The sequence below is a fragment of the Tupaia chinensis genome, unplaced genomic scaffold (assembly GCF_000334495.1).
Source record: "Tupaia chinensis unplaced genomic scaffold, TupChi_1.0 Scaffold000054_1, whole genome shotgun sequence".
Classification (NCBI taxonomy): Eukaryota; Metazoa; Chordata; class Mammalia; order Scandentia; family Tupaiidae; genus Tupaia; species Tupaia belangeri.
In genome coordinates, this window is record NW_006159512.1 from 4,465,429 (window position 1) to 4,477,476 (window position 12,048).

A 12,048-nucleotide genomic window follows, 5' to 3' on the forward strand; every position below is an offset into this window, starting at 1 on the left:
CTGAGAGGAGGATGGATTAGGGATTGCGACGTGGTCATCCACCTTGGGGGGTGATTTCTTGCTTTCTGTCTCTCCAGCGAGTGCATGTGCCCTATAGCAAAAATCTTTAAATAAAAGAGCTAGTGAGAGAGAGAGAGACCATAATAGTCACATAGAAAATGCATATGCTGTGTCTCAGATATTTGTCCTTTTTACAGACATTTGTCTTAAATGGTCTACTCTGGCTTTTTATTAGAAGTATGGCATGTATGGCCTTTCAAACCTGGCTGTTCTTATTGGCAGACTTAGAATAAACAGATCCCTTTCCAACTGGACTCACCTGGCCTACCTTTTACTGCCCTTCAGAGCCATCAGACCAGTATGTTGAAACCAGTGCCTTCTAGCATCACCTTCACTGTCTTATTGTACTTTTAGAAGATAGGCAGAATCTGACATGTCTTACAGTCGCCCCCATCAGAACATCAGTGTTCCAATTACTGTCTCTTACAGTTCTCCAGAGTGGCTGAGCCAACTGTTTCCCTCCTCTTTCTGTTTGGAAATTGGTTTGTTTGCTGTTGTGAACAGCATTTATGGTTCATGTCTTATGTGACATCTATACATAGTCTTAGAAAATTAAAGACCACGAGTATTAAAAAAAATTGAGAATATTGTTACTGAGATATCAAAGTAAATAAACATTTTCTATGATTCCTCTAATGTCTCCTCACAAAGTTTTGAAAAGTAATTTTTATGTAGTTAATGACTGTTAATTTTGCCTTTGTGTTAATAATTATATTTGTATTTGGTGGAGAGAAAACCAACATTTTTAAAGTATCTTTAAACAAATGGACTTTTCTGTCCAGTGACCATCTTCCTTTGATGGGCCATAGCTAATACCCCATGCCACTTTCCCACTGTTGTATGTTTAAAAATAGTCTTTCAGGGATCTACTTTCATTTTTTTAAAAAAATACCCTATAGTTTCTTTTTAACACTTTTTTTAAAGAATGATTTTTTGTTAACTTTATTTATTTTTCAATTTGACCAGAGAAGGACAGAGCGATATAGCTAGAGGGAAAGTGGGAAAGCAAGCCACCAGGTCTGGGACTCGAACCATGGTCAGCCATGTGGGAATCCTATGTTCTTAACCACCATGCCACCTACCAGCTCCCCTGTAGTTTCTCGTGACTATAAAAAATAATTAGTACAGTGCAGACATTCTAAAAAATCTAGAAAAAAATGCAGAAGTTGTTTAAAGCCACATTGAGGAATGACCTAATTAACATTTAGTTGTATCTTTTCATTCTTTTGGGTTTTTTCTATGCTAGACCTCCAATTAAAGACCATTTTGCTTTGTTGTCATTTCTCTTAGTTCTCATGCATGTGAAATGGAAAATAAGCAGTTTTGGAAGGTCTACTATGAACATCTAGAAAAAGCAGCCACACATGCTGGTATGTCAGGGGTGTGGGGAGGGTGGGCAGTAATGTGATTGGTTGTTTCCTTTTTACTGCTCTAAAATTTCACTGCGTGAAGTTGAGAAGCAAAAAGACATGAATTATCTTAACCTAGAGATGCCTTTCTTAAAAAAAACACATAGGACAGATTTTAACATTTCTGTAGTGGTTCTGATGGCTTCTTTTTTTTTCTTTCAGAGAAAGAGCTGCAAAGTACTGTAAGAGAGGAGGAGACATCCTTTGGGGATGAAAGTCAGGAGCAGATCCAGGAAGGAGATGTGGGAGCTCTCTATCATGAACAGCTGGCATTGAAAACAGACTGTCGGGAGAGACTGGACCATACTAACTTTCGGTTTTTGCTCTGGCGAGCTCTGGCAAAATTCCCAGAGAGGGTAGAACCAAGATCCAGGGAGCTTTCACCACTTTTCTTGAGATTTATCAAGTAAGTGTTCTTTTAGGAATGTGTTCCTTGTATAGTGTGAGGCAGAAGAGTTAAGAAGTTCCAACATTGGAACCAGTAGGTGACATAGTGGTTAAGGTGCTGGACTCCCACGTGAGCGACTACCGTTCAAATCTTGGACCTGGCCACTTGAAAATCCCACGGGGCTCGCCTGTGTGTGTGTGTGTGCCCAAAATCCCAAGAGGAAAATGGAGAGGGGATTGCAGCATGGCCACCTCCCTCGGGGTGATTTCTCACTTTCCCTCTCACTGTCTCCCCAGTGAGCACACATACCCTATAGCGAAAACCTTAAAAAAAAAGTGCTAACTACCAAATTGACTAAGTTCTTTATAGATCTGTCATATCCTCAAGTCACTGGAACATCTTGTAAAGTTCTGTCAAGTAACAACTAAACTGGTTTTGTTCATCATTTAATTTTATATGAATCAAAATTTAATCAGACCACAAATAGTAATAAAAAAAATTCCAGGTTACAAAATAAGGGCCATATGAATTTGATCAGTTTATAAAGGCCTTGTTGTTTTTTTTCTGTTGTTCATTATTTTATTGCGTGCGTGAGGCTTGTTAAGTATTTTCTAGTGACCCAACCACAGCCACCGTTTTGAGCCTTTTGATATCTCCCATAATGCTGAGGAATGTACTCAAAGAACAACAGGAGCTTTCAAGAACATTTTTTGGTATGCCATGTGAGAGTCTCATTGCTCTAAAACTAAAGATGAGCAATATGATATGCAAAATGATACTAAGTCACCATTAAAAATATGTTTTTTTTTAAACAATTACATGGGAAATGTAATGGTTTCAGGTTTGGTTAAGCCAGAGATAAACCATAGTGTGCCTGGCTTGTTCAAGGAACAACAAAACAGCCTGGGTTGCCACAACAGAATGAAAAAAGTGATTGGGGATGACTTCAGAAAGTTAACAAAATTGTGGCCTTTAAGTGATAGGATACACTTTGGATTTTCTTCCAGTGAAATGGGAAGCCATTGAGAGATTTAAGCAGAAAGCTGATAGGACCTCAGGTTTTCTTAGACTTTTTTTGCTTCTGTGTAGAGAACACTATAGAATGGTAATGAAGAGAGCAGAGACACCAATCGAGAGGAGATTATAAGTCCAGGGGGAAAGGGTGCTAATTTGACTTACATTGTATCAGTGAAGATGAATATTATATGATGGATTTTAATATATTTTTGAAGAATTGCAACTAGATCAACCTGTGGGCCTTGCCAACAGAGCTGACGTGGAATGAGGGTGCGCGGTGGGCGAGGGAACAGAGTTTAGAGGCAAGCGCAGAGGGTAGGATGGAATAGAGGCTGTGTCTTCAGCTTTTGGCCTAAGCAGCTAGAAGAGAGTTAACCATTTACTGAGGTTAGGAGGAATGCAGGAGTTGCAGGCTTGTGGGAGGATTAAGAGTTCATTTTTAGATGTGTTAAGTTTAGAATACTAACCAGACATCCAAGTAGAGATGTCAAGTAGGCATTATCACAGGAGTTTAAAGGTCAGGGGAAAGCTTTGGTCTGGAAATAATAAATTTGAGTCATTAATATTTGGATGGTAATTAAAATTACGAGATAGGGATGAAGTTACCTAGGGTGTGACTTTCATGGAAGAGAAGACTTCCAAAGACTGACACCAGTATTGACAATTGGAGATAACTCACCAGTAAGGGAGACCAGAAAAGTGGTAGAAGAACCAATCCCTCTTGGTATCCCAGAAGTGATGCAAATACATCAAGAAGGGAGTGATCAGGCCCAGCCACTGTGGGCACTGCAGTTACATACACAATGTGTGTCATGCCGGAAGCCATATGGAAGATCAGGATTCTGTTACCAGTCAACTTATACATGTCAGGCAGACATAGACGTCTATGACAACCTGGCTGGCTATGAAGGCTGGGAAGGAGGACTGCAGCTTGAGACCCTGTAGAGCAGCGGTTCCCAGCCTTTTTTGCACCAAGGACTGGTTTCATGGAAGATAGTTTGTCCATGGATAGAAGTTGGGGGGATTAGAAATGTTTATGAGGGAGCACAACCTAAATTTGTCCCATGCACAGTTCATAATAGGGTTAGTGATCCTATGATAATCTGAGGTCACTGCTGAGCTGACCTATGGTGGCACTCAGGCAGTAACACCAACCACAAAGGGTGGCTGGAAGTAGAGGTGAAGTTTCTCTCAGTCGCCCACTGCTCACCTCCTATGTGGCCCAGGCCAGTACTGGGGGTTGGGGACCCCTGTTTAGATGGTACTTCTTTCTCTCTACTCTTCTTTTCTTTCTTTTTTTTTTGTTTGTTTGTTTTTTGTTTGCTTATTTGTTTGTTTAAGAGAGATTTTTGCTATAGGACATGTATGCTTGCCAGAGATACAGAAAGCAAGAAATCAGCCCCAGGGGGGATGGCCATATTGCAGTCCCTTCTCCTTTCTTCTCTCAGGATTTTGGGCACATATGCACGTGCATCCAGTATGAGGTTTTAAACTGCCGGTCTGGGACTCAAGCCACTGGCAACTACGTGGGAGTCTAGCGACATAACATTACACCATCTCCTGGTCCCAACCCACCTCTCTTTTTCTAAATAAACAGACTTTTTTTTTAAAAGGTAACAGTTGAGTCAGAAGTGTCTGAGCAGCTCAACCTGGTGGTGAATTTGTCACCAAACTGAACTGCAGTGCTAGAAGCCACGTAGTCACCTGCAGATTTGGATCCAGGGGTTGAAAACTGGGTATGAACGTGCCTGAGATCCTGGCGTGCCAGGACCCTTTCGTACCTGAGTACTTGCTCTCTGTCTCACACGTGTTCTATCATGAAGCTAAAAAGTTTAAATTTGTCTGAGAGGTCAATCAGATGAGAAATAAGAATTGACCTCTGGAAGTGATCTTAACAAGTTGTTTTGTTTAAGCTGGTAAGGATGAAAGCCAATTAAAACAAGCTCAATGGGAAATAGAAAAGAAAAATGGAAACAAGTTCAAGTAGTACTGTAGTAAAAAAGAAACAAAAAGTTACGTGGAGGGAGATGTGTGGGCACCGAAAAATCTTCTGTTGGTGGAGATATTTAAAATGTAAACAGCATGTACTTACATAGTACTGGTACAAATGATCCAGAATAGGGGGAATTGGTAACGGAAAAAAAGTGATAAAATTCTTATAGCCACATCTTGGAATAGATAAGAGCAGATAGGATCCAGTGTATACATGAAAAAGTTTGTATGACAACTCATCCTGGCAAAGATTACAAACAAAGACGTCGCAGGTCATTAGATACAGTGAGAGGGAGCTAATGATTTCTCTGTTTCACATAATTCTTGGGGTTTAAATTTATTTAGATTTAGAACAATGATAGTTTGGCTTGTTTGCCTTGTTTCAAAGGTCATTCAGTTGTTTTGTGAATTGAAAGGGTGTACATAAGCAAGCTAGTATTAGTGGTTATTTGTAGGCTATGGACTTCTACCATGATAATTTTCCAGGTTTTTTCCGTAAAGAAATAGCTTAAGGAAATAGTGTTATTCTAACAGTGCAAGGTGCGTGGGGTATGTCAGAGAGAAACCTACAAGGACTGGCTCTCTGGGTTCAGGAACACATAAGAGACTAAAGAGGCATAGTTCTAAATAGTGTTTAAATTGAAGCTAGTTGGGACCAACAGGTGACGTGATAGTTGGGTTGGAGTGCTGGATTCCCACATGGCTGAACACAGTTCAAGTCCTGAACCTGGTGGCTTGCTTTATCACTTTCCCTCTCTTTCATGAGTATGGCAAGTTGAAAAATAATAATAGATAAAATAAATAATTCTTGAAAAATCAAAACAAATAAATTGAAACTAGTTAGCACTGATTTATACATCACGCATAGGTAGGTGACCCAAACTAATGGAAAATCCAAAGGTCACATGTAATTCTGACTTTGAAACATAGGATGGGCTTTTTATTCCTACTTTTTGACTAGCAACTTATATTTCTTTTTTTTTTTTTTTTTTGGAGAGGTTTTCGCAATAGGGCCCGTGCGCTCGCCAGACAGAGAGAGACGTAGAGACAGAAAGCAAGAAATCACTCCCCCAGAGGGGATGGTCACACCGCAATCCCTTCTCCTCCATTCTCCTCTTGGGATCTTGGGCACGCACGCACACGCGCCCGACGTGAGTTTTAAGCCACCGGGTCTGGGACACGAAGCGCAGTCGACTACGTGGGAATCCAACGACATAGCCATTACACTAACTGCTGGTTCCCTATATTTCTTTTTTTTTGAGAGGTTTTTGCTATAGGGCGCGTGTGCTCACCAGACAGAGAGACAGAGAAACAGAAAGCGAGAAATCACCCCCCCCCCAGGGGGGATGGCCACGCCGCAATCCCTTCTCTTCCATTCTCCTCTCCGGATCTTGGGCATGTACGCACACACGCCCGGCTTGAGTTTAAGCCACCGGGTCCAGGACTTGAACCGCGGTTGACTACATGGGAGTCCAGCGACATAGCCATTATGCTAACTGCTGGTCCCAGCAACTTGTATTTCTAATAATGGTTCAAATTAATTTTTTTTCCCCATGGAAATTTATTTATTTTATTTATTTATTTATTTTTTTGCTGTTAAAAATCGTTTTTTAATTTATTTTTTTATTTAAATTTATTTACATTCATTCACTGTACATCATTACGGCTTACAAAGTGAGATTTTCCATCCAGAGTACACTGTATATTGGCTCAATCAAGCACATTGACCTACATGTTATAGTCAACAAATAATTTTCCATTTCTTGTTTCCTGTATGTTTTGCTTTTTTTTCCCATCCTTGATTCCCTATCTCTTACCCTCTGCCATCTCCCACTCTCCTCCCACCGTCTCTGGTATCTATGTTTGCTTTCTATACATTTTTTTCCCCATTTTATTGAATCACTAAAGATCTTAATTAATCTAAATATTTTCATAGCAAGCACAGCTGATAAATTTCCATGGCATAAAGCTCAGTGAGTAAAATGAACATCCTATAAAGTAGTACCTAGCTAAGGCTATATAACTTACTGTAGTTGTCGAATAAGTATTTTCAAAGCATTTTTTTTTTAATTTCAAGAAAACGGTTTTAGTTTTTTTCTGAACCTTTTTCTTTTTTTAAATTAATTTACATTCATTCCCTAAGCATCGTCACAGCATACAAAATGTGATTTGCCGTCCAGAATATACTGCATAGTGGCTTAATCATGCACGCTATTATAAAAAATTTTCAATTTCTAGTTTCCAGTATTTTTTTACCCCTATTTCTGACCCTCTGCCCTTTCCCACCCTCTTCTCACACTATCTCTGGTGTCTACAGTTGTCTTCCATTCCTTTCCCCACCACATTGTATTGATCACACAATTTCTTAAATAACTACTTTCAACAGTGAGTTCACTAGGTACTATTAAGAAAACCAGTTTTAACTTAAATCAAAGAAATGTAAGGAACTTTGCTTAAAACTTAAAGCCAGGAAACAGGTTAGGATTCTGTTCAAATGGTAAGTACATGAACCTATCCATATCTCAAGACGGGACACAAATCCTTACAACCAGATAACAGTTCAAATTAATTTGATATTAATTACAATTCTGTGAGAAGAAACAAACTAGGAGCTAGAATGAATCACAATAGCAACAACATCTCAATAGTTTGTGACACTCAGTGAATACCTACTGAGTGCTAGGCACTCTTCTAAATGCTTTGTGTGGATTATTTCATTTAGTAAGTGAATGAGAGAACATGCACAGCATGGAAATAAAGATGAAAAATATGTAGCATGGTTAACTGAATTTTGAACATATAAAATGTTGTTATTAAGTGGATAATAGTACAGTTTGTAGCCGACAAAGCAGCTTTGCTCATTTCATTCATCCATTTTTTTATTTAGTAGGTACTAGATTCTGTTAGATGAGCATACAAAGTATAGTAGAGTCCTAGCCTTAAGATGTAGTTTAGTGTGTCGATCTGTATTAACCTAGAGTTTCTTGTGGGGAGAGTTGGTAGGTTGCTATCCTCAAATGTATTCTTTTACTCTTTGTATTTTTTTCTCTAAAGTTTTTGTCATAGGGTGCTTACATTCTCCAGACTGACAGAGACAGTGAGAGGGACAGTGAGAAATCACCTCCAGGGGGATGGTCACACTGCATCCCTTCCCTTCCATTCTCTTCCTGGGATTTGGGGCATGCATACACATGCATCTGGTGTGATTTTTCAAGCCTCTGGGTCCGTGAATCAAGCCCCAATCAACCATGTCAGAGTCCAGCACTATAACCACTACACCACCTACTGGCCCCAATTCTTTGTAATTTTTTTCCTTAAAGAATTATTTTATTTAACTTTATTTATTTATTTGCTTATTTTAATTTAGTCAGAGAGGGACAGAGTGAGACAGAGAGAGAGGGAAAAATGCAAGCCGCCAGGTCTAGGACTTGAACCGCAGTTGGCCATGTGGGAGTCCAGCACCCTTAACCACCTTGCCACCTGCCGACCCCAATTCTTTGGTGTCTCTTGATCCTGTGAACTTGGGCCATCTCGCTCCTAAACAGAATTAGGACCTTCCGGGTTGGCATGCCATCTTCATCTATGTCGTGGCACTCTCTTTCACTGTAGCAATGAGTATTACCCAGCAGACCTGCAAGTTGCTCCAACCCAAGATCTGCGGAGAAAAGGCAAAGGGGTAACAGTGGAGGAAATGGAAGAGGAAGCTGCTGCTGGAGAAGACGAGGAGATGGAGGAAGAGGGGGTGCCCCAAGACGAACCCTCACAGAAGAAAAAGACAAGAAGAGCAGCTGCAAAGTAAGTTCGCCATTGCTGAGAGGTCGTAGAGCCACACTTTGGGGAGGATCAGAAGTCGTCTCTGATAACCTACATGTGAAATAGCCTCATTTAAGATGAATTGCTCAGATAATTACTTTGACCAGAGAGACAAAGTGAGAACACAAGCTGCCAGGTCTGGGACTTGAACCGTGTTCAGCTATGTGGGAGTCTAGTGCCTTAACTACCACGCTACCTACCAGCCCCACATAGTTCCCTTTTTATGGAGGAGAGCTTAGAGGCCTGGCATGTTTAAATTCTCTTTGACCTTTGTTGTTCATTGTCAAAGCACCGCAGTATGGTGTTTGTGTGCTAGGAAACCACATAATAGAACATCTTTTCTCTTACCAATTAGCAGGTCAGCACTTCTCTCTGTCCTACCAGAGACAAGTTGTTATACTCTCTCTCTTACTCTCTTGGTTATTCATTTACTGAAATTGTTAAAAACCTGGGGAAAAAAAAAAAGTGATCACGTTTTCAGAAGTTACTTAAGCCCACTTGAAGATTGTCTGAATTGAAGCATTTATAATCCACTAGATTGGTGTTGCTGTGTTGTTTCTAACATTTTTACATCACAAGCTGATGCTCTCATTTGTTCAATATTCCCATAATCCATTACTAATTAAGCCACTCAAAAACCGTGTTGAATGCCTCTTAAGTACTGGGCTAGAGAGATGAATTCTGCATTGCCTCTCAAAGCAGGAGTCATGGTCAAATGTCTGCTGAAATATTTTTATAGAAGAATTTTTTTTTTTTTTAAGAAAGAGTTTTTGGTATAGGGCACATGTGCTTGCCAGAGACAGAAAGCAAGAAATCACCCCTGGGGGATGGCCACGCCACAAACCCTACTCCACTGGTCTCCTCTCACGATTTTGGGCATGCACATGCACGTGCCTGGCATGTTTCAAGCCTCTAAGTCTGGGACTCGAACTGTAGGTGGCCATGTGGGTGTCCAACAAGGTAACCATTACACCATCTGCTGGCCCCTAGAAACAGTTGAAAGAAGTTAAGGCAGCACAGTGCAGAATCATTTGATTTGACCTCCAAAAACCCAGGGAAGACTTTTTGCAAAGGAGAGCAAACACTTTTGATGCTGAAAGATGAAAGCTTGCCAGGCAGCTGGGACAGGGAAGGACTTGTCAGCTAATGGAATGGAAATCACGCATGAGAGTACAGGGCAGGGAAGGTCATGACCAAGCTTTGTGTAACTCTCAAAGCAAAGGAGAGCAAACACTTTTGATGCTGAAAGATGAAAGCTTGCCAGGCAGCTGGGACAGGGAAGGACTTGTCAGCTAATGGAAATCACGCATGAGAGCACAGGGCAGGGAAGGTCATGACCAAGCTTTGTGTAACTCTAGGTCCTTCTCTGCCTCTGCCCAGCATTCTGTCTCCCACTGCTTCATCTAAGACAAAGATTGCTGATGTCTTTTTCAATTGGGGGGTGTGTGTGTGGGGGGTAAAACCTAGCAGGAGATTAGTCCTTGCGACTGTCGGCCCTCTGTACACACGAGTTCTGTACCCAGAGATTGCATCAGTCACAGGTGCAGCGCGGAACATAGTTGTTACAAAGAGGCAGCTCCCTAGAAGAGCGATGCTGGAGAAGTTTATCTATATGTCTTCCTTTTCACTTATGTCTGATGCTGAGATTACTTATAAGTAACCTAGAGATTATTTAAAATATACAGGAGGGTATGTATAGGTTGTGTGCAAATAACATACCATTTACGTGAGGGATTGCACATCACAGACTTTGCCATCTGCTGCGGTGGGGGAGGAGCAAAGTCCTCGAATCATTCTCCCTTCGGTCTCAAGAGATGACTGCATGTTTGTTGAATAAATCAAGAGCTATTTTCCAGTTGTACTTCTTCCTTTCTGCCTCTGGACTTCTGCTTATGCCCTTCCCTCTTTCCACGGTGCCTTTGCCTCATTTCTGCCAATTGAAATTCTGTTCATACTGCAGAGCATACTTCGATACTGCTGCTTCACTGACATTTTTCTTGTCTTTTAAGCTGAAAATTATCCCTGGACCGGTAGATGACATAAGGGTTTCAGTGCTGGACTCCCACATAGTCGACTGCGGTTTGAGACCCATACCCAGTGACTTGAAACTCATGTTAGGCATATATGTATGTGCGCCCAAAATCCCAAGAGGAGAAGAGAGGAGAAAGGACTGTGGCATGGCCATCTCCCCTGGGGGGTTGATTTCTATTTCTGTCTCTTTGGCAAAGGCACACACTCTATAGCCAAAATCTCTTGAAGAAAAAAAAATTGAAAGTTATCTTCCTCAGTATCATAACAGCCATTCATACCAGTGTCACGGTGCTACTCCTTGCTGTGAGTATTAGATAAGTTGGTTTTTGTTTGTTTTTGTTTTGTTTTGTTTTGTTTTTTTGCTCTAGGGCTTGTGCGTTTGCCAGAAAGACAGAGAGAGATATAAAGTGAGAAATCACCCCCTCCAGGGGGGATGGCCACGCCACAATCACTTCTCCATTCTTCTCTTGGGATCTTGGGCTTGCACGCACACATGCCCGGCGTGAGTTTAAATCACTAGGTATAGGACTCAAACCAGTGTCGACTTCATGGGAGTCCAGTTCAGTCTGTGCCTTAATTGACTTACCACACAGCTAAAGCTGCAGAGGCACCCCTGCACCTTGTTGTCTACTCACTTCACAGCTCCCTGCTTATGTTCTTGAGAGAGGTAGATACAGTGTCTTCTCATCTTCGGTTCATTGGAAAAGTCATAACACATTTTTCTATAATTTCCTATGCAAAAATACGTCATGATTTTCCCAGTGACCCAATAGGTTACAAATATTTTGAGAATCACATTCTCAAAATATTTTTAAAAGGCTCATGAGTTCTGTGGATCATAAGGTCTGGTGAGTGAATACAGAAGCTCTCTTCTCAGTCTGTTTTAGTGGATGATGTAGTTTGCTCCAAGGCATTCCCGTCTTCACATTTGACTTTTGACCACAGAAATTTCACTCTTTCTTTCCTCTTCCTAATAAGCAAGAGCCTTGGCTACCTACATTGGACTTCTGCCACCTGGCATTAGTTATTTATGCTATATGAAAGTGAGGAGAGCCAAGTGCGTGCATTTAGGGCAGCCAGATCCCACATGCAGTTTGTGTTCTGGACCCTGTGGCTTGAGAAACACAGCAGACGTGTATGTGTGCACGCATGCCCAAAATCCTGAAAGGAGGGAGAGGTCGAAGAGAAAGGGTTGCTGTGTTATCATTCCCCATGGGGAGTGCTTTTTCCTTTACCCTTCACGGTCTCTCTCTCTGGAAAGCACATGCACCCTGTGGCAAAAAAGGAAATGCTTGCTACACCAAGCTCAAACAGAGCAAAAGATAACCTTGGCTTGCA

The 12,048-nt window shown here is 41.2% G+C and overlaps 1 protein-coding gene across 2 annotated transcripts in view; it reads left to right on the plus strand.

Moving 5' to 3' along the window:
* The window catches only part of UTP20 (UTP20 small subunit processome component), a 131,729-nt gene that overhangs the window by 40,690 nt on the left and 78,991 nt on the right, over window positions 1–12,048 (plus strand). For both annotated transcript variants that reach the window (XM_014591769.2, XM_006141387.3), the window contains exons 20-22: window positions 1,351–1,430; window positions 1,632–1,875; window positions 8,476–8,661. In XM_014591769.2, the coding sequence (XP_014447255.1) occupies window positions 1,351–1,430; window positions 1,632–1,875; window positions 8,476–8,661 (510 nt within the window). The remainder of the gene's footprint in view (window positions 1–1,350; window positions 1,431–1,631; window positions 1,876–8,475; window positions 8,662–12,048) is intronic.